Source organism: Pseudorasbora parva, chromosome 8 (genome assembly GCF_024679245.1).
Source record: "Pseudorasbora parva isolate DD20220531a chromosome 8, ASM2467924v1, whole genome shotgun sequence".
NCBI lineage: Eukaryota > Metazoa > Chordata > Actinopteri > Cypriniformes > Gobionidae > Pseudorasbora > Pseudorasbora parva.
The window spans coordinates 28,798,464-28,821,734 of NC_090179.1; the positions used below are offsets into that span (position 1 = coordinate 28,798,464).

At 38.2% G+C, this 23,271-nt stretch overlaps 3 protein-coding genes across 3 annotated transcripts; 1 reads left to right on the top strand and 2 right to left on the bottom strand.

The window, feature by feature from the left end:
• Nucleotides 1-11,658: 11,658 nt before the first annotated feature.
• On the bottom strand, nt 11,659-16,137 carry LOC137084418 (tapasin-related protein-like). Its single transcript, XM_067450667.1, has 8 exons — nt 15,784-16,137; nt 15,285-15,467; nt 14,929-15,201; nt 14,274-14,603; nt 13,535-13,864; nt 13,274-13,366; nt 12,446-12,465; nt 11,659-12,161 (listed from the first exon to the last, which is right to left on the bottom strand). Exons 1-8 carry the CDS (start codon nt 15,860-15,862, stop codon nt 12,153-12,155), a joined length of 1,317 nt encoding a protein of 438 aa, XP_067306768.1. The 5' UTR covers nt 15,863-16,137; the 3' UTR covers nt 11,659-12,152.
• A 383-nt stretch (nt 16,138-16,520) lies between these two features.
• On the top strand, nt 16,521-20,517 carry gemin4 (gem (nuclear organelle) associated protein 4). Its single transcript, XM_067450665.1, has 2 exons — nt 16,521-16,753; nt 17,242-20,517. Exons 1-2 carry the CDS (start codon nt 16,744-16,746, stop codon nt 20,412-20,414), a joined length of 3,183 nt encoding a protein of 1,060 aa, XP_067306766.1. The 5' UTR covers nt 16,521-16,743; the 3' UTR covers nt 20,415-20,517.
• Nucleotides 20,518-20,690: 173 nt separating this feature from the next.
• On the bottom strand, nt 20,691-22,990 carry dhrs13b.1 (dehydrogenase/reductase (SDR family) member 13b.1). Its single transcript, XM_067450668.1, has 5 exons — nt 22,720-22,990; nt 22,520-22,638; nt 22,298-22,421; nt 21,675-22,001; nt 20,691-21,486 (listed from the first exon to the last, which is right to left on the bottom strand). The coding sequence occupies exons 1-5, from the start codon at nt 22,862-22,864 to the stop codon at nt 21,227-21,229; spliced, it is 975 nt and encodes a 324-aa protein (XP_067306769.1). The 5' UTR covers nt 22,865-22,990; the 3' UTR covers nt 20,691-21,226.
• Nucleotides 22,991-23,271: the final 281 nt, after the last annotated feature.

The window sequence follows — 23,271 nt, forward strand, 5'->3', positions numbered from 1 at the left end:
AATAGTCTGTTTGTCATTCTGGTGCAAATTAGGTAACGTTTACACAGAACAATGGGGAATGATAGTGTTCAATGAAAGCTTGTTGGAAAGTGGGCCATCTCATTTGGATTACATTAAGGGTTGAGAAAAAAGCTTAACCCAAAAACTTCTGAAAAAACATATGAAAAAAAAAAAACAGTGGGGTCCAAAAGTTTGAGACCACATTGAATCATGGTATTTATTTAACTTAAACCGAGAACCAAAAGAAAGATGTTGAAATGTATCTTGAGCACCAAATCAATGTTAGAATGATTTCTGAAGAACCATGTGGCACTGAGGACTGAAAAATTTGCTTTGCCGTCCCAATTAATTACATTTTAAAATATATGTGACCCTCGAGCACAAAACCAGTCATAAGTCGCACGGGTATATTTGTGGCAATAGCCAACAATATATTGTATGGGTCAAAACGATAGATTTTTCTTTTATGCCAATAATCATTGGGATATTAAGAAAGAGCTTAAGTATGTATGATGTGATAGACATCGTATTCCGGCAGACATATTATCAACTGACAGTGAGGTGATGCAAGCTTGACTAACGTGACCTGCCAGATCTGACGCTATGCTTTATATTAAATTGTGATATTTCACACTATTATTATTTTTACTGTATTTTTGCTCAAATAAATACAGCCTTGTTGAGACGTCTGAAAACAAAACAAAAAATGACGGACCCCAAGCATTTGAACAGGAGTGTATACGAGTATATTAAAAGAGGGCAAATGCACACACACTAAAGTCACGATCTTCTCTGCAAAGCGGCAGGCCTTTCATGAGAAGCAGGAACTATCAGTTTGTAGCCTATGCCAAGAATAATACTTTAGCAATGATATTTTTTCCTAGGAAGCAAGTAAGAGTGATGTAATCGAGGCAACACAAGCCAAAACACATTTTCTGTCATATCCATCTATTGTTTCTGCAATCTCTTCTGCTGTACCGAAACCATGCTAAAACCTCACAGACAGGCTCCTTTGCCCTACAGCCACCTCATATTGCATGACATCATCCTCTCTTTAACCGTTAGAGGCCTCTTACTCTATAACGTGCGCACGCACAGATGCTAAAATACACAGCAGTGCACTTGGAAAATCATCATTGGTATTAGTGTAACCATGCTGAGAGCGATGAGCTGGGATATGTGCACTAGTCTGGAGTGGTTTGGACAGCATAATGATCAGCTTATTTGACTGTGTTCCTGATGAGAGCTTCATGAGCTGTGCCGAGAATGTACATTTTGGTTTCTCACTTGAGGGAAGAAAAACAATTTTTTTCTATTAGTGGTTGATGTCAGCATGTACAATAGTGGTTTAAATGAAGGGAATTAAATGAAAATAGGCAGTCTTTAACTCTATGTTATATGGCTCACACTTGACTTGACTGGCCCCATAATGCATTTTCTAACTGTATATACTGTAAAAGAATGAATGCAATGGTCAGTCAAAATTGGTTTGAACTCAATTTTAAAAATGAAAAATATATAATATACTATAATAAAATTTGGGGATCAGGCCACATAATTAAATAATTAGACACTAAATATTGACTTGAGTTGAAATATTTTAGGTCTTTAAAAGCTAAGCTTCCACAAAGAAAGCAGTTGCTAAGTGGCAAATTCAAACTACATTTCACGGTATATGGTATGGTCATTCCACTTATTAAACAGCATTTTGCCAAATAAATAATTTTTGAGATAAGAGATATTGATTTGAGATGAAACTGTTTTAAAATCTTACCTGTTTGCTATATTATAATCCATTGCAGTGTACAAAAACAATTGTTGCAAAATGGCAGAAGCTGTGTTTTTATTAAACAAGAGTGAGTCTGCGATACATGGTTGACATAATTAAATAATTTTACACCAAATATTAATTTGAGTTCTAATATTGTATTAGCTCACGGCTCACCAAACAAAAAACTTCCAAAAAGTAAACCTGTACAGCGCTGATTTCAGTTACCCGGATAATATAATATAACATAATATAATATAACAAAACTTCAACCAAAGCTAAAGTTAAGAAGCTATAGAAAGTCAGCTACATTTTTTATATTTTATTCTTTTAGTTGCCAGTTTCCAATACTGCTTATTTCCAAGCACTTCTGTATAAACAGTCAGCCAAACAAAGGCTTGTGTGAGAGCAAGAGAATGCAAGCCCTTGTAAAATCTTTCATTTGGTGTGAGCTATTCACCATGACGGTTGAGAGGCCCTTTACAGGCTGAAGCTCAGAGGCCTCTCCAGGTGAATTAAACTAGGTGTCTGTGTGTGTTTGAGTATGTGTAACACTCCTAATTGTTTGACCACAAAGAGACTTTGGAATGAACATTGAGAGTGAGCTTCAACATATTATTAGCATGAAGTCTTTGCACACAAATCAGCCTTTGACAGAACACAAACACATCACAGCAGGCCCGTGAGCTCAGAGCGAAAGTGTTACTGATTTGTGCAATAACAGGCTTTGACGTGGCATACGTGCATGTGCTCACCTGTAAGGGATCAGAGCCAAATGTATGTAATCACTCATACACCTGCCACTGGAGTAACGGCCTCTAGCAAGAGTGCTTTGTATCTCATTATTAGCTGTGATGCACCCTGGTAAAAATACAGTGAAATATTGTCAAGATCAAGAAAAGACAAAAGTGATATATTCATATTAGTGTAAGTGCAACTGATAACCAATTAAATTTATACTGCACACTTTATATACTTAAATATTATTATCTAATTTTGCATTTTAGATGTTTTTTATTTTCTTGTTTAGAAGTGTTAATGAGCTAAACATGACTGTTTGCTGATTTCTAACCATGGAATCTTTAAAAGGGGAAGTTCAAACTAAAAGTTGTGTGGTTTTGATGGGGGCCTTAACACTTCCAAGTATCCGCTTCAAAGAAAGACAAAATAATGTGCTTGTTGCAAAAGTTGTGGTAGTCTTAAAATATTATGATTGCTTGAGTTCAAGGCAAGTAGCTTACCTTATAAAGGAATTACAATATGATAATAATGAAAGTCATAAGTTCTTATGGCCACGCCCCAGGATAAGTTCAGGTATAAAAGGTTTTGTAAAAAAGAAAAAGTGGGGCTGCGCTTAGGGTTAAGACTATGTTGGTTTGTTATTTTTAGTTTTTTTTTGTTGTTGTTGTTGTTGCTTTTTTTATTATTATTGTGAAACTTTTAAAATAAAAACGAAAACGTGTGGTTATTCGTATAAACATTTCAATTAAGTCTCAGAGTGATTTTTTTCCTGGAAATATATTTTATTGGTTGTAGTTTAGATATTAATATTAGGAACTGCACACAGAAAAATAGGGTGTCAAAATTGTACCTTTAGGGGTACAACAGCTTGTCGCTGGGGCAGTACCCTTAAAAGAACAACGTTGTACCATTTTTACCACAAAAAGGTTCATAGTAGTACCTTAAGGTACGCATTTGTAGTCAAAGGTACTAATATGCACCTTTTAGGATTAAAAAAGGTACAAAGATGTCCTTTTAAGGGTACTGCCCCAGCGACAAGCTAAAGGTACAATTTTGACACTGTATTTTTCTGTGTGTGTCCAGTGCACTCGAACCCGCCGAGAGCCCTGAACCGATACTTGACAACATGGCAGATGTTGCGCTTCTGTGATTTAACTTAAAGGGTTAGTTCACCCTAAAATTAAAATAATGTAATTTATTACTCACCCTCATGCCGTTCCAGCCCGTAAGACCTATCTTTGGAACATAAATTAAGATATTTTTGTTGATTGCTCAGAAAGTCCTCCATTGACAGAAATGACATTTCCTCTCTCAAGACCCATAAAAGGTATAAAAGGCACTAAAGACGTCGTTAAAAAGTCCATGAAGCCTCGGAGCGTTATGAATATAAGCCTATTGATTTGCATCAAGCGCCTAACCGCCAAACTGCTGAAACCACGTGACTTTATCGCTACTAATCGCTCATTGGATACATTGATTGATTCATAAGGCTTCGAAGCTTTAATGGTGTTTTTAAATTGGCCATCACTATATAAGTCGTTTTGTTGTTGTTTTTTTGCACACAGAAGCTATTCTCGTCACTTCATAAAATTATTGTAGAACCACTGCAGTGAGATGGGCTAGAGGGTCTTGAGAGAGAGGAAATGTCATTGCCGCCAATTGAGACCTTTCTGAGCCATCGGATTAAAAAAAAAATATCTTAATTTATGTTCCAAAAATGAACGTCTTACGGGTCTGGAACATTATTTAAAAAAATCGGAATTGTAACCCTTTAACTTGATTCATTTGACTTGCATGAATGGTGCTATAGCCTATAGAACATTTATCTCCTTTAACGTCTAGCTGAAGGGAGACCCACAGACAGATAGCAGCAGAAGCAGGATGGGCCTGAAAGAGGTTATCTGCCAGGACACAGATCATTTTCAGTGAGGGGGAAGAGTGACAGTTCATCCAAAAATGTTATTCCAAAACCTGTATAACTTTCTTTCTTCTGTGAAACATAAAATAGCATTTATTTTAAAGAATGTCTACATATTTTTTCTGTCCTTAAAATGAATCTGTCCATTTTTGTTTTGACCGTATTGAGTTTCTATTATATGGATAAAAACCATGTGTGGTTGTGATCCAGTCTACTGTTAGGAATGACAGGTCGGAGAGGTCAGAGCTTGTGCTGGAGGGATGTGTGGCGACTGCTGGGCGTCTGTCACTGCTCATGATAAGCCCGGTGGACCGGTCTGACGCACTGCAGAGGTCCAGGAGATTAGACATAATACAGAGAGCTGAACAGAGACAAGAAAGTGTGTCGGTAGAAGTTGGCTTCTTGCACTGGTCAGAGATAAATTCAGCTGTTGGTAGGTGTCTCTGATCCCAGATCAGTCGAATGCAGACTTGAACAGAGAAGTGGTGTTGAAAGATGATGTCTTTCTTTTCCCTGTAGAAGTAATCCCTGTATGAATGAAAATGAATGATGAGCAGCAGGATGAGTATCAGCAGAGCTCTCCCACACACCGCTCCGAGACATTCTGTCCAATTATTTCTGAGGCCATTCCCTACATCTCCACACCAGTGACTGTGAGGCGACTGTGCTGGACGTGCTTTGCCTCTGACCCCGTGAGGAGGTGGATGCAGCAGGAGGCTCAAATACAAAACACACAATGGAGAATAACAATTTACCTGTGGTCCTGTAAAAAATAAACACACTTTCAAATTTATAAAGTCAATGTATCACAGAACAATTCAAACAAATGCCAGAACAGGCTTCTTTGCTTTGGATAAGCTAATTTTATAGCTGGCAAGTTACATGCCCATTTTGTTTTTTTGTTGCATAATTTGACAAATTCATTGGAAATGTATTTCTTCACACATGCTTCTTTAACTAATAAAGAACATCACAACTGAGGAAAAAACAATTTGACCATAAAATAAATTGAAATGCATCATTTGCACACAATAAATGTTAAAATGGTTTGGTTATTTCATTATTTTTATAGTTTAAAAACATTTAAAACATTTTTAAGACGATATGTGGCTGAGAACAAAACACTTAAGTCAGTATTGAAAGGAAAAGTCAAAAAGAAATGAAAATCCATCCTAAATGTATCTTATTGATCTTATTGTGATGATTCATCCAGGGATATGTGTTAATTTATTTTTGGACTTTGAAATAGTTTTTCTCTGGTGGTATTCGCCGAACTTCTACAATCATTTTGTCCTCCCTTTTTTTTTACAATCGTCTTGCATTGCATTCCGATTTGACAACCAACATTATTTTCTTTTTCAATAATCCATTTCACTAGATTGTCCGTCAAAAATTGGAAGAAAAAAATCAACATAATTATAAGGAAAATCAATGCCCATGCCTGTATTTATTTACGTACTCACTTAATGATTCATGGGCATGAAACATTGACTTGAGTTCATTTTTTTATTATGTGATAAGAAAGAGACTACAAGATACTAGCACAATGTAGGTAACTGTCTGCCAGGAACAATGATCAAAAACTGTTTCGAGGTTATGCAAAAATATTTGAGCATGGAATGTTGCGCCTGACCAATCAACATTAAGTATTTCTGAGAGCTGTGCAATAAAATTCTGCATAAGAAATAAAAAGAAAGAACACCAGGCGATGGGCGCCAGAGCTATTGATGACTGTGTCTATATTGCAAACACACTTGATTGAGCTGACAGGGGCAACAGACACCAAATGACTAATGGGAGAAAGATAAACATTTTTAGAAAAGACAGACCAGGTGAAGAGATAGAGAAAATGACTGGGCCCCAGTAGACCTGATAAAAAGGTGTGGATGACTTCATTTCTCAGCATAGGTCCACAAGGCGTAAGAGTAGACAGGGGTCAGGGGAGGGCAGTGGCCAGTCAAACTTTTCTGTCCCAACCCCTTTTAATGGCTGGGAATCTGTCCCGCTGACCCTTCTCGTGTAGCGCTGCAGGGGAGGGTGTGTGATCCTGACCTTTGACCTCTCAGCTGGTCTTCTCTTCCAAAAGGAATCTGTTTCCTCAGTCATTTCTGCGCAAATCACACCACATCAGATTACAAGCAGGAAAAACATCAAATGTTATACAGAGTATGACGTATTTTACCAACAAACCACTCTTTGAATCCACTGCATTCAAGGACAGTCACATATTTATGGGAGATCAGCAGGGGAATGTATTTAGGATCTTATTTTTTCCCCCTATGATTCCTATGAAATAACAGAGACATAAAGATGGCTGCCTTTAAATTACAGTATAGAGCTGCGATATGGAGGCGAGCTGTGCGGATCACACAGTTTGTGGCGTCAAATTTTTTCTGAAGCTCTCTTTCAGCTGACAGCTTCATCTTTAATCACCTCTGCATCTGGAGAGACAAATGACTGAAGGAAAAACCTGACGATATTTCCTGGCAGCTCTCGGAGAACATAATCATATATGGTCTAAAGCTTTGAACGATTGCTAAGCATTTTAGTATGTCTGCCCCATGACATCATGACCGAGTGTGCACTACACAAACATGTGTAACACCATATGCTGCCCAATTTTCTAATAAGGCAGCAGGGAGACTGTGTGTGTGTGTGTGTGTGTGTGTGTGTGTGTGTGTGTGTGTGTGTGTGTGCACGTATACATGGCTGTTTCTCTTATCTTCAACCCTTTAAATGTTTTAAAGGTGTGTTTTAGTTTCAGCTAAGCACTTTCATCAGGTTTTGTTTTCTTAGTTGGCTTTCATTTACATGGATCCACAGGTTTGTTCCACAGACGGCGTGGAACAATTACCCCTTCTGTTCTCTGCCTCTGCGCTTTACAGAAAAAACAACAACAACAGCCTCAGGCGATGTGAGTTTAGGTATATGTTGCATACTTACCGACTTAACTGATATACACTACATCAAAGTGATGGTTGCTGAGAGACAGTAAACTATTATCATCTAGCTTTGAGCTCCCTGAGACCTTTATATGCCATATCCATTTTCATTCATGTCATTCTCATGATTCCATGTGTTGATGTGTAGATCCCCTCTCAGACAAACTCCCAAGCCATTTAAACAGATCTTCAGACTAAGTTTTTCTTGGACTGATATTATTAGAAAGCGGTCTCCCCAGAGGCTTACTGTATAATTAAATACATATGATAGTAAATGTCATCCTGTATAAAAATTCACCCTCCCTTTTAATTCATCTGAAGGATGCTTTGGGGTCATTCCAGTTCGTTAAAGTTATTTTTAAAGATTTTATATATATATATATATATATATATATATATATATATATATATATATATATATATATATATATATATATATATATTAAGTCTATCAAAATAATGCAATGACACAATTTGGCAACATATACACTGCTGTTCAAAAGTTTGGGATCGGTACAATTTTTTAAAACATTTTTAAAAGAAGTCTCACCAAGGCTGCATTTATTTGATTAAAAAACAAAAAAAATGAATTACTGTTTTATATTTGAATATATTATAAAATGTAATTTATTCCTGTGATGGCAATGCTGAACTTTCAGCATCAGTCTTTAGTGTCACATGATCCTTCAGAAATAATTCTAACATATATATATATATATATATATATATATATATATATATATATATATATATATATATATATATATATATATATATATATATATATATATATATATATATATATATGTAAAAAGCTTTTGTAACATTATATACAACCAAAAAAATATATATACTTTTATTCTGCAAGGATGCATTAAATTGATCAAAAGTGACAGTAAAGACATTTAAAATGTTACAAAAGATTCTATTTCAGATAAATGCTGTTCTTTTGAATGTTCTATTAATGAAAGAATTCTGACTAGTTTCAACATTGATAATAATAATAAATTCAGTTTGATCACCAAATCAGCTTATTAGAATTAAGTATCATGTGACATGAAAATTCAACTTTGATATCACAGGAATACATTTAATATTTTCAAATAGAAAACAGTTATTTTAAACTGTAATAATATTTCACAATATTACTTTTTTATTTTTAATCACATAAATGCAGCCTTTGTGCGCATAAGACTTATTTAAAAATGTTCGTTTAAAAACCAAAAGAATAACAATAAAAGTAAAAATAACTTATTTTTGTGTTTAAAACAGACAAGTTTACTTATTCAGCATACCTATAGTGTGTATGCAATTTCGGACATAGCCTAACTTTACTATGATTTAATGACTTTGTCTCACAATTATAAGAATGGTATAAATCATGTTCCAGATGCTAAAATGTTTACCCCTGTGAACATGCTAAATTACACAGCCATAAACTTGTTTATATCTTGGTAGTATTTAGACCAAGTATTTTATTGCCAGAGCAGCTTGCCAGGCCCTTTAACCCCAGCGTCTGTAATGATGGAGCACTCTGTGAAGAACCTTAAATCAGATGTGGCCATGCATGGATTTGGTTAAACCTCTATTTAGAACTGAACATCCCAAAACTATGAAATAACCATGACGCTGATGTCTAGCACATCTCCATCCTGATCTTTACTACACGCATATCAGTGTTCATCATAGGTCTCATTAAGTGCTGTGAAAAGACACAGTGTCTCAACCAACTATCTCTCAGTCTAAAAATAATACAAGTCGTAATGTCAGCTAGTCTTGGGAGTGCTGGCCAAAGAGAGAAGCCCGAGCGTAGAGATGCAAGGAAGGTGGAAAGACCGTAACGGGAGAGACGAGCAAGAGAGGTTCAAATTTAAAAGGCAGAAACCTCAGACAGCACTGACGAGCAAAGTCTTTCCATGCCATTCTATTCCACCCATTAAATGTGAGGGGTCTGATGGAGTGCAAAGCCAGTGCCCTCACCAGAGAACCAAAAAATCCAAGGGAAAGTCTCTCTTTTGGATCTTCACACCACCAGACTTCAAACACAGGCCACACAAGCTAAAGGGCCAGGACATCACAGGAAAAATAAACACATGCACAGACACACAGGACAGGAAGGGGAGTGGGACATATGGAGAAGAAAATAAGACAGTATAAAAAGACAGTCTAATAGTCCTGATGATAAGGTGAAGAATTGGGGGAAAAGTTAAAAGTGTCTGCTGAAACATTTACTGGAAAGCTGGAATTTTATGGGAGACAAATGTCTAGCAAGTTAATGCGACAAAATAGGCCTGCTAAGACAAATGCTGAGCAGATACTTTGTAAAGTAGTAGACCATCTGGTACAGTCAGGAGAACAAATTTGCTCTACATACAAACACTTAACCACAACTTCAACTCCTGGTGACTAGAATCAGGCGAAATGAAGCATCATCCTCCCTCATGTCTGAGCAGCAGACTATAGATGTAATAAAATATGGCATTAAAGAAACACTTCACACACACACACACACACACACACACACACACACATACACACACACGACATTTCTCATCATTTACTCACCCTTACATTGCTCCCAGCCTTGGGAACTAACTAATATTAAGTTGAAAATAAAATAAAATGAAAATAAATTAAAGCTGCACTATGTAATTTTTCCTTCCGCTAGAGGGTGCCTATTCAAAACAAAGGCGTAACAGTTTGATGATGCTAAATTTGACCTCAGAATCTTGGGACATGTGGTTTTCACCTCACAGCTGGTGAAAAATAGGACTGAAATAGGACTCAGGCAGAAATAATGTTCATAGATGTGATAATTAACGTTACTGTAGTGTAAAGCAGAGCAGGAGCGAGTGTTGAGGAGCGGAGCAAGGCCGCTGGAGCGATTGTTACATAAACACACGCTTTGTGAGCAACAGGACATTCATTTTAACACTGGCCTAGTGGTTTTTAGATATTTTACTGCAAAAATACTACATAGTGCACCTTTAACACTAAAAAGAAATATTAAATAATAATTAAATAAATACAAATGACAAAAGCATATAACAAAAATACTATCTCTAAATAAAATTTAAATGAAAACTGATAATGTAAAAATAAAAGCTAATTTAAAATAGTACATTGAGGGCGAGTAAATTATGACTTGATGACTTTATGGGTGAACTGGTTGAAGCAGCTTAAGTGAAAATCCTGTCATTGTGCCTGAAAGTCCATTAGAGAAATATTTACTCATCAACTATGAACAATCAGTTCAGCCATTATTGATTTCCCCAGAGTACTGACCACCGTGAGCAGTCACATGGCTCTGCATTTCTGGGCTTTGGAAACAAAACAAGCCGTTCCCTCAATTCTCTTTGAATTACACTACATAGCCTCCCCAACTCCCAGAGTGACCAGGCCTGTTTGTTTTTAAATCCCATCTGTGGTGAAACCAGGGCCACATGGTCGCCAATTGCAGCACACTAAGGTTTGGAGAGGTTAATCAAATTCAATAGATCGTTAGCTTAGCTTGGTTGATTAATTTGTGCTAGAAAAATGTCTCTAGCTTCCACAACCCATTAGCCGAAATAAAACAAGCCACTGCTGAATGCTTTTTGAAATGCCAACAGGTCGAATGGAAACTGACAGGGCTAATAACGGATCACGGGTCAAGGGCAGGCAGCCCATCGTTTATGCAGTTGGTGTAATAGAGACTCTTGATTTCTCAAACCGTAAGCCTCATACGGTCCCAGGGCAGCTGTTTCCGTAGAACTGCAAAGCTTGGCTGAGCACTGACCTTCCTCTGGCTGCTGACCCACCAGGCACGCTAGTCTCCAATGAGACAAACCAGCATCACCACTGGACAAACCTTGAGATAAAACAAAAGCTAGTGTTTCTCCATCATCGCATGCACATGAGTCTAAATTCACATATAAGATTTCTTAGAATGGCCCCATTATGCATTCGAAGACTTGTAACTGGGATATGAGAGAGAGAGAGAGAGAGAGAGAGAGAGAGAGAGAGAGAGAGAGAGAGAGAGAGAGAGAGAGAGAGATGATGAGGAGGGTACTGTGAGAAGGGGAATGTACCAAGTGCCATTTGGGAACAGCTGCCATTCCGCAGTGAAGTGTTTATAGTTTAGATAACTGGGAGTCAGGGAGATGCCACACAGGGGGGCTTCGTGTTGTCCAGAGATGCGTATTTAGCCAAGAATACTTCAAAATCCCACCAGCCCCAGAGCGACACTGGTGTTGGCTTTCACCGCAAATGGAAAACAGCATTGCAAACATCACTCAAAGTTCTCTGAAGATGGATATATTCCAATTGGACACAATCAGAACATTTTATTTATATCCAAACATTTTTACACATTTTTAAAATTAAAGTCCAAGTACATTATTTCAAGCATCAGAGGCATATTTTATTTTAATTCATTATTATTTTTTGTGCAACTGAAGTGTCCTTTTTTATACTTAACCCCACTCTAAATTATTAAAATCAATAGTGCACTTTGCATTCCAATTCCTTGCCAAATTGGCATGACGATACAACCCAGAAAGCAAATTCTTCTTCACTTTTTGGAGTGCCAAAGTGCCTTATCAGCCATAGCAAACAAGGACATAAACCGTGATATCTGCAATAACAGCTCACAACGCACTCCTTGTTTCCCCACGAAGAGCACCTGATCTTGGCGAAAGCAGCAGCAGGAGATGGCGGGGATGAGGGGAGAGAGAGACAGACGAGGGAGAGATGTGTTGTCTGTTTCCATGACAGCGTACTTTAAAACCTCAGGCATGAGCTCTCAAAACCTCTGCACATAAGAGACACAAAATAAACATACAGCGCTTGAGACTGAACATATGGCAAATAGACGCACACACTTACGTCACACTTCCACATATGCCAGTAATTACACATACATGTACACAAAGAAGTGTAAAACACAGCACACACACATACACAAACATAAGCAGTACGGAGAGCCCATTCATCTCATACTCAGTCATATACAGCTGGAGTCCATGTTCATTTGCACAAAAAGACGTTAGGAAAAATGTTATTGTTACTCTTCTATTCTATAAAGCTATCCCTCACCTTTTTTGCCGCTTTTCGTCCTAAAACAAGAGAAAATATTAAGAATATTAGATTTGGAACAAGTAAATACATTTTTTTCAAGATAACATTTAATCTTTGATTAATTATTTACTTATCAGCCACACTGTCACTGTTTATTGATGACAAATAATTAGAATTGGAGATGGGATGTAGGACGCTGAGATCAAAACAGCGTTTTCCAAATAAGAAAAATTATTTAGGATGTAATTAGTAAAAAGTAAATAATTACTTTTTTTAGCGAGAATAATTAATACAGTAATATAATTGCGTTGTTGAAGATACAATTACTAGCTAGTAATTACTAGCTAAACTACTTTTTTATAGTACCTTACCCAACATTACATAATTAAAAAATCAATGTTATCAATTATATTTTATTTATTTATTATAAATAATGTGCATATGAATGCCTCAACAATAACAATAATTAATACGTTCCATTTATGTAGCACTTTTCTAGGCACTCAAAGCACTTTATATATAGAAGGGGCGGAATCTCCTCCAATGTGCAGCATCCACCTGGATGATGCGATGGCAGCCATATTGCGCCACGACTCCCACCACACACCGGCTGATTGGTGGAGAGGAGACCGACTGATGAAGCCAATCAAGAAGCCAATAGTTTGTTACACAAAAAACTATTAATTAATTATTTTTTCTTTATGTGAAAAAAACAAGATTTTTATGTTACCTGCTAATGTGACCAGATTGTTCAAATTGTGTTTGCTATTCAATTTTGCAACAAACAATTAAAAGGATGGATGCACAATACAACTCATGGGGATTTATGAGCAACAAATGACTTACCTGCAAGAAATGGAGGTAGCGCATTATAAAGAATTACGAGCATACAAATTATAAATCCAATGGCTATAATATACCACCAGGTAGAGTCAGGTTCTGTGATAAAACAAAGAAAGAAAAAGTAAATCGAAGAGTTCTGAAAATCAGTCATAATGGTATATTATGCCTGCCACCTAGTGGTTATTTGTCAAATTTAATCGAAAGGATATTTAGGGACTTTCCAATTGTGTGAATAATTCTGTGCTTGTGTTGCATCTGATTCACCTGTAACAATGAGATTAAAGCTCTTGCGGATGGGAGTGAGCAAGGACTTATGGGTAACTTTGCACGTATACTTATATCCAGAGTCTTCCATGCTAGGCTGCAGGAGGAAGAAGGCTGAGAGCGAGTATGTGCCATCTTGATGATGTCGATGACTTGAGTACAGAACATTTTTCAGGAAGAAAGGCGTAGGACTGCCCCCGAATGGTTCCCGGTACCACTCAATGTTTACGTCCAGAGGATAGTACCCCTCTGCATCACATATTAGCTTCTGGTCCGTACCAAGTGTTACAGAAAGGGTGGAGCCCACGTTCAGAGACACACGAGGTTGTTCTGTTGAGTTTGAAAGAGGGATAAACGTGATCGTTCACCCCCACAAAAAAGTACAATTGCCATTTATTTGCCCTCATGCCATTACAAACCTGTATGACTTTCTTATGTGGAACTCAAAAAAAAAGACACTTTGAAGAATGTTTTAGTTTTTCAATATAAGTCAATTTGGCTCAAATATGAGAGGGGAAAAAAACCCACTGAAACATTTGTCAAAATATCTTATTTTGTGTTCCAAAGAGGGTTTGAAACGACATGAGGGTGACCGGATTTTTGGATGAAATACCTTGTGTGATTCCAATGCGTGATTCAATAATTGAAACATGCCTTTTCTGTAAAACTGCTTTTAAACTAAATATATTGTAAAAAACTGTATACAAATAAATGTGAATGTAATCAAATTTAATCTCACCACTTAGGCTAAGGGGAATATCATGGCTTCCATGGAGAGGAGGAACCATCACAGAGCAGATATATGTGCCCTCGCTTAGTTTTTTAGTGGGTGGAAGTTTCAAGGAGGCGTTTCCAGCGGCAATGGCTTTGACAGCCACTCCGCTACCTTCACTCTTCCCTGTGCGGCTGAAATAGCTAAAGAGTTTGCTGCGCTCCCCATGTCGCTGCAGTCTCCACTCCACTGTTACATTAGGCAGTTTATGATCCACTGCAAACTGACAGTGCAGGTTTGGTTCCTTCAAGAATCCCACCACCACAGAGGGAGTCCGGGTCAAAACAACCATCGCAGCTGGAAAACACATATGGAAGAGAGGATGAAACATTAAAATATGGTAGAGGGAGAAGTAGAGGTCGAATCCCTTGATTGCACTGGCATGCAGTGGTGGTTGTGGCTGTTTATGTTTTTTTAAAGTCAACTTGTGTTCAGATCATCATTCATCAAAGCTCTGTAAACACTGTGCATGTGTCATGATGATCAAAGACAAAGATGACTTTTAATTTCACCAAAATGATTGCTCACTAAAAAAACCCCCACAGATCATAGATATATTTTTTAGAAGGCACCTTAACCTTTCCTAAACCTAACCTTTCTTGCCTCCTTGTTTGATTGTTACCTGATGTTGTCAGGAGATCTCTATCATTAACTGCTATCGATTGTTGATTGTCCGCCTGTACTTGGCCAGGAGCCGCAGGTGTGTGTCTGAGGAAGGTGGTGATGGCGAACAAGCCTTGTTTATGTCGTATCGTACAGGTGAACCAGAGGTCGTGATCTTGTGCTCCTGTAACAGGCCAGCGCATTACAATCCCTCCAGTGTTGTACCTGCGAATCTCACAGTGTAGCGTATCCTCATCTCCCTCCAAGTAACGCCTCATATCCACTTTAGAGCCTTCATAAGACACAACAAGTGAAAATAGTATATTATTTAAAGAGCAAAGGAAATAATAAGGTTACAACTGCTGTTCTGCTTACCTGTGATGAGGAACGTAATAGTGGGATGTAAAGGGCTGTCACCAACATTACCAAACTGAACCACAGCCTCTCTGTGGATATAGTTGGTTTCTATGTGGCCCTCTTCATTTATATTAAGTTTTTCATCCACAAACTGACAAGGGAGCCACTGAGAATCATAAACTGACTTTGATCCATTTACACCTGGTCAAAGTAAACAATTCAGTAAATACAGAGAATAATAACAGGATAAACCTAATTCTTAATGATTAGTAGCATAATAGCTAACACAGTTCCCGAAATAAACAACCCAGCTAAATAAAAGTGACGTTATTATTAAACTAATCTAATAGTTATTTCCTTCCAAATATTATGAATAATACTTCTGTTTAATTATTTCATTTTATATGTATAAATTAACTTTTGACGAAACATTACACGAGCAAAGGAAGCAAAGCAAAATATGTTGGCGACTCCAGCAATATAGCCTAATCGTTATTATAAATCCATTTATAAATACCTAACGTTAAGCACTTAAGTGCTAGGATAAGACCCCCAAAAGTCCACAACATGTCTAATCTCGTCCTCAGGACAACCATTCCAGTTTCCTAAAAACGCCATGCAAAAATGTAGCTACTTTCTCTTTCGTTTCGCTTCAAACTGAACCGACTGCTCGTGTTTCGTTGTCTTAACTGACAAATTAGACAAATCATTCGTTCACTCGGTTCACTCCCACACTGAACGCAGCCTTTGTAATAATTTTAGTTTCATTTTTAGCGACCAGAATAAACATTTGTTTATCATCGTCATTTTGTGTATATATCATGAAATTGTGTGAGAATGACACATTTCAGTAAAACATGGCCAAACGTTAACCATTTTCATATTTCCGGGTTTCTCAGATTGCAGAGCGGAAGTCGTCACGGTGAATGAGAGAACAGTCTATGGAGAATACCATAGACTGTAAGGTATATATATATATATATATATATATATATATATATATATATATATATATATATATATATATATATATATATATATATATATATATATATATATACGTGTTATTTAATAATAATAATAATAATAATAATAATAATAATAATAATAATAATAATAATAATAAATAACCCATAGAAATGCATACCCATAGAAAATGTCACTGAACAAATTTAAAAGATTTAAAAGCTTCGATTTAAACAATTACCCCACTGTCCACATGAGAGCGCTAGAGAAACGCAGCAAACGGAACATGAGCTCGTGCTCCCCTCTTTCTTTCGCTCTCCATCCGCCTACGTTGACGGGGGAAGCACACTCTTCATTTGAAAACTAAAGCAAACGTGCTGAGAAAACTAATATTTCTGTCAGATTTACATGTGTAAACATCTGGTAACTGCCGTGATCATTTTCTCAGCGAGGGGGTTCAGTCGATATGAGTGACTTTATTTGGTGACGTTTCTTTGAAAGCATAGCAGTTATGGATCAAGGTAATAAGTTACATATTCTATTAACTTGTTAAATAAAACTTGTATCTTAGCCGCTTTTAGTTGTATGTTGAAATAATATACAGTTACGCGAAACGCCATTATTTAACTAATTATTAACTATTAAAAGGTTATATTCTATTCTTATAAATGATCATTTTAGACTTGGACTTAGATTTAAGCAGCACCACTGAATCGTGAAATAATCAGAAAGTGTTCCATTTCATCTGTAATCACAAACAGAATGACAGAAAATTCTGAAAGCTGCTTTTAATGCATCATATCAGCATCTTGTATGACATTGACTTAATGCATGAGACAAAACACTTTCTAGTTATTAAATAAATGGGACGAAATTAGATCAAATGGGATGAGAAATAAAAAAAAAATGTTGGACACCTACACATTTTAAATAAACAATATCAGATAATTTTAGATCAGATAATTTATCATGCCTGAAAGAAGCAATACCTGATACACCTTTTTTTCAGAGTCATGGATGAGCTGTGAGAAGACAGCTGTGCTACAGGGAGGATTCTTATTAGCCAATCAGATATGCCAACCTGCGCCACTGTCATCTCTAAAGAAAGAGGACTGGGATCGGATTGGATCTCCGATTGTTAAAGCTGTCAAAGAGATATGTGAACATTCGCTCAGAGACTCCAAAGACAGACTGCTTTGGAGAAAGAAGATTCTCTGTATCGTGTGGAGCAAGATCCTAGAAGTGAATAACAGAGTGGACATCGACATCAGATGGAAGGAAGACCCATTGTTTGCTGTACAGAACAGCCTTCCTGGCATCAATCACATTGTGCTGTTTGAGCTGGTAAAGTCAATGAAATTTCCTACCATCTATGTGGAGCTTCTGTTGTGCTTTCAACCAGCTGAACGGTGCAGAGAGCTCAAGCTGTTGGTTGATCATGTGACAAGCAGCAGCACAGAGGCAGATGTGAAGCTACTGTTGGATGTGTGGTGGGAACTACTGAAAGGCAAGAGAGGATGTCTGGATGCCATAGACCAGCTCTTTACAGCTCAGTGTTCACGCGCCATGACGTCCACGTCTGAGCCGTCACCACTGGCATCAAAAAGATTCAAACCTGACCCAGAATCCACATCTACATGTATGGTATACATACTATTTGAGGGGCTGAGGAAAATAAAAGAGCATTTGACTTCCTCTGAGTTGTGTCATTTTGCCCTCTCAAATTGCATGGACACAATGTATACCAACTACCTTTTAAGCAGTACTGCTGATCTCTCCATAGAAATTAAACTCCAAAAAATCTCCAGCATAGTGAGCCTTAAAAAGAGAAATGAAGCGAAGGATGGTTCTGACTCGATTGAGATCATACGCGATGCTCTGAGAGACCTTGCTGCCACTCTCACTCCTGCTGCGACCAAGCCGTGTGGAATGACATTCATTCAGGCCATGCAGGTCACTCTTGAGATTATATGCTCCTGGGAGGTTATGGGTCTTCTGAAGATGCCCAGCAATGACCCAAGTGTCATGGCGATCCATTTGAAAGATAGCCTGGATAGAGTTCTGCCATCTTTGGAGCAGCCATCACTTGCTAAAGACCTGGTTGGAAATGGACAGACTTTGAATAATTTGAGAGTAACTTTGAAAGGCTTACTGGCATCTTTATCATTCACTGTTCCTGAATGTTCTGCAGCAGAAGTAGCAAATATTTCTATGACCATCTTAGACCATCGTCTTGAGGGGTTTGAAGGCCTTCCTGGACTGTTTGCCTCCAAGCTAGGTCAAGATTTAAGTGAGGTGGAATGGATTCAGTGCCTAGAGAGAAATGCATGTGTATTTCAAACCAAAGATCTTTTGATGACGTTGATCTCCACCCTTACAGCTAAATGTCAAAGTGACTCTGATGTTCAGCACTGCAGAAAGCTCAAGAATATTATTGTAGACATATTTTCCATATTGTCCTTAGCTGACAAAAATGCTGTACTTTCAGAGTTGCTCTCCATCTCCAGAAAAGGTCTTCATGGATTTCTTCCCAGTTCCGTAATTATAGGCTTCTCCGAGGAGCTAAATCTGGCATTCAACAGCATCATTCAGATTGGTGCAAATAGCAGCCTTGACGTAGCAGTCTCTGCTGTCGCCGGGGTGGCTTTCCAGAACCCTGAAGCCACTTTGCGGCGATGTTGCCACATGGCTGTTTTCAACCTTGGAGCTCACACTCTGATAGCCAAGATTCTCCTGCAGCTCTCAGGTCTCGGGTCTTCACCAGGAGTTCACAATGACAACCTGCTGTGTAAATGCCTGCAGGACACAGTGTGGAGCAAGCTATCCTCACTTCAAGAAGAGACCCAGTTTCTACAATTCTTGACTGAGCTGATGAAGTGCAACATAACAGGATGCATGGGAGAAAAGTTGAGTTTCCTCCCTCCGGAAGAAGCCTTACACGCATTTGTCCTGCCAAACCTTCTTCCAGCATCTCCCAGCTCAAGCAACTTAGGGTTTTGCCTCCGACTTCTTCAGTGTGCGCTGAGCCAGGAGACCATAAGTGAGTCAACACATTGGATAATGAGATGCTCTCCATTCCCGCTTTTATATTGTCTAGCTCAGCTCTTGAATGAGTGCAACAGGTGCTGGGACCAGCCGGTGGAGGGTGAGAGTCGTGAGACGCCAATCTCCATGGAGTCCAAAGACCTGCTCTTGTCTGTACTGCATACACTGGGGATAATTGTTGGGAAGGAAGTAGCCGATGCACCTGATGTTTGGTCCAGAGCTCTCTTTTGGCTCTACAGCAAAGTGGAGGAACTGGATTGGACCGTGCGTTTTTACCTGAAGGATGTGTGGGGAAAACATTTCAAGTATGAAGTTCCAAGTTCTCTGTTGTCAGTCTGTGATCTTCCTGAGCAGGAGTGGGCCGGCCTGGACTTGCCTCAGTATGGACAAGGTACTGGACTTGTAGCATGGTTAGAATGCTGCGCTCTATCAGACTGTGTTCAAGAGGAAATGCTGAAATCTCTATCGCTAAACCTGCTGAAACCAGATGACATTAACATGTTCAGTAAGGGCCTGTTAGTTGCTGTGTGTCAGTTACTCCCATGGTGCACATCTAGGGAATGGGAAAGACTTCTGAAAGTATTACAAGAACTTTTACAGTCAAACAAACTCTATGTGCCATACTCTTTAGAATACGTTGATTTCCTTCCGTTACTTGACCTACGCTCGTTTGCCGGTGAGATGCGGCTATCAGTGTTTCTTCTGCGTGTCTTTCAGTTGCTCTGCAGTTCGAGCTGTTCTGATTGGCTGCCACCTCAAGGCTGGGTGCATACAGGTCGGCTCTACGGCAATGCAATGAGGGGCATTATCAGCTCAGTCACAGAGAAGATTCCCCTGCAGTCCACCACGGCATCCCCCAAATCTTCTGGAGCTTGTAGTCAGGAAGTTCTGTTTGTGTTGACTCAGCTCTTCTGTCACGTGCTCCATGTGCAGGTGATGATACCTGGCCAGCCAGAGGTGCTGTTCTTGTGTGCACTGGAGATCCTGTCCCACTATGAGGCCGTGCTCTCAGCCTACCCCGACAGCTGCACTGCCCTGCAGGGACTCAACACGCGTCACTTCTTCACTACAATCGCAGACAATTTGCAGTGTGCAGAAATGAAAGCTGTTCTACACCAGAAGATAGCTCAGTTATGAGATCACATTAGGAACTCAAGGCAATATGACTCCTATACCACAAGTTAATTTGTTTTGTTGGTTCGTCACAGAAAAAACATTAAATAAATAATTGTGCATAGCATTTGTTGTGTTCAACACTTCTTTTCGATTATATTTGCTAACACTTTAGAATAAGGTTCAGTTTGTTCACATTAGCTAATGCATTTCAGGTATCATAAATAATGAAAAAATCGTATATCATTTATTGATGGAGGTTGAAGTTAATTTGTAAATACTGTTAATGTATGTTAGTTCCACATACATTAACTAATACAAATTATACAGCTTTTTAAAAAGACATTAGCATGCAGAGATGAATAATAACATGATTAATAACATTAAAACATGATTTAGCTAAACACCCTGCCTACAAAGACATCAATAAATGAAAAATGAACAGGCAGGGAATGTTTCTGATTTATTTGTATTTCATTTTTTTTGCAGCTTACAATGCTTACGTCTGTCACAGTTCCAAAGAAGCACTCTCATGATCATTTTATATCTGTATTTCGCAAAACTTTCTGTCTATGGTACTGGTTCTCTATTACTATAAAAATAACAAAGCAATCTGTCCAAACATTTTTTTGTTTCCAAGTGAAAATCACAACAATATGTGGATCATCTGTTAAAACAAAGTCATGTACTACAAGCTAAGCCCAATTTAAGCCCAAGTCTCATGTTCTTTTCATAAATATGTAAAACATGATTATAGTAGCTAAAATGATAAATCACATTATTACACTCGTGCGTAGTGATTACAACATATCCTGCATGCAAGTCTCAGAGTGGTTTCAAGACAGACCGCTTAATGTCTCACTCACTTCCCATAGTTTTTTGGCTACAGCATCATCTTGAGCCTTGGCTTTCACTTTCTGCACATCACAGTTTGAGAAATACTTGCCACTCAGGGCTTCAATGCCCTCCTGCAGGGCACAGTGTAGAGTTGTCTGGTCACCAGCCTCTACATCCTTGAAGAACAGAGCTGCGACGGGTTTCAATAGCCTCCTGGACATTTTATTCATATTACGGTTAATATCTGAGTTTATGATTCCTAAAGAAACAAACAAATTAGTTAATATACACACTGTAAGTCACAAGTATGTTCATAACTTGACTAAAATGTTGCTCATTATGTTTCTGCTCAATCTGCTGAAATTAGTTGTGTAGATAAAGTGTGCCTACTGCCTACATATAAAATGAATTATGAAGCTGAAGTAGCAGTATAGGAGAGAGACAGACCTGGGTGGAGGCTGTAACAGGTCACGTGGGTTCCTTGCAGCCTCTTTGCGAGCTCATGTGTGAAGAGCACATTACACAGTTTGCTGTGGGAATATATCCTGTAGACATCCCAGAAAGACTCACCTACTCCAAACTCTTTGTGTTGGCGAAGCGTGTCAAAGTCAAGGTTACCATAATTATGTAAACATGAAGACACGTTGACAATGCGGCTTGGCGCACACTCTTTCAATCTATCCAGCAGCAAATTAGTCAGGAGGAAGTGACCGAGGTGATTAATGCCAAACATAAGACCAAGACCATCTTCAGTAGTACCCTGCATAAAAACACCTAAAATACAGATATCAGGCAGCATTACGTATGAGCTTGGTATAGATTTCTATATGAAATATTGATTTTCACTAACTATTCCTTACAAAACCAGCACACTGAATATTGTGGGGCTATATATATATATATATCACAGCTTTTTAAAATTGCAATATTCCAGAATATTACTGTTTCTGCTGTATTTTTAATCAAAAAATGCGTGAGAGACCATTTCAAAAACATTAAAACCTACCCCCAAGCGTTTGAATGCTGATGTATTCATTTTAAAGTTTATGTGCTTTCGAATTAAACCAAACCTGCATTGTTGATGAGAATATCCAGTCTTCTCTCAGTCTTGAGAAAAGTTTCTGTAAAGGAGCGCACTGATTTCAAACTGGCCAAATCCAGGTGCATGTACACCACATTTTTACTCCCACTCTCCTGCGTTAAAACAAAAACAGTATACGTGACATATAACTATGATATCACACATTTAGAAACGTAGACTCCAAGGTAAAGGGTTAAGACAATGTTCTCACTCTTTGCACAAGAGCAACAGCAGTCACGCCGCGTGTTTGGTTACGGCAGGCCAGAATGACTCTCGCGCCTCTCCGCGCTAAATCCACCGCTGTGGCTCTACCGATACCCGTGTTACTACCTGCACACCGTCACAAAGTCTCCATGAAGTTCTTTAAACGACTGGCAAGATTGACTTGACACATAAAACGACTCGTTTTACCTGTAACGACGACCGTCTTTCCATGCAGTTTTTCCTTGCTTTTGCATCGCGCTCCGCTTACATATGTACGAAATATCATCAACACCCCAATCACAACACCCGCGATCAGCAATAACTCCGACATTTTCAGCGTGAAACACAGCATAGGCTATACAAGAACAAAATTAACAAACAAAAGTATCCAACCAGCTGTTCTGGGGTTGCCAAACTTGGTGCCAACTGTAGCAACCGGATGAACCGGGTTTGTGTCTTCTGGAATGAGCAATTTTCGATTGTTGTTTATTGAGGAAGCAACTGTAAATGAACTTGGTTAACGATAACTAGGCTACAAAAGCGATTAGATAAATTCTTATATTGGATAGGCAGGGGACATAGAATAGTGGACATTCCTTTAAATCAGGGGAGTATGGGACCTACATTTAAACAACACGTGATATGCTGTATAGCCTATTTGTATCTGTTAACCTTTATGATAACATGTTGTAATAGTTCTAAATCAAAACGTAAAATAAACAGTTCAATATTAGCCTACATTATGCAAAAGTCTAAGTT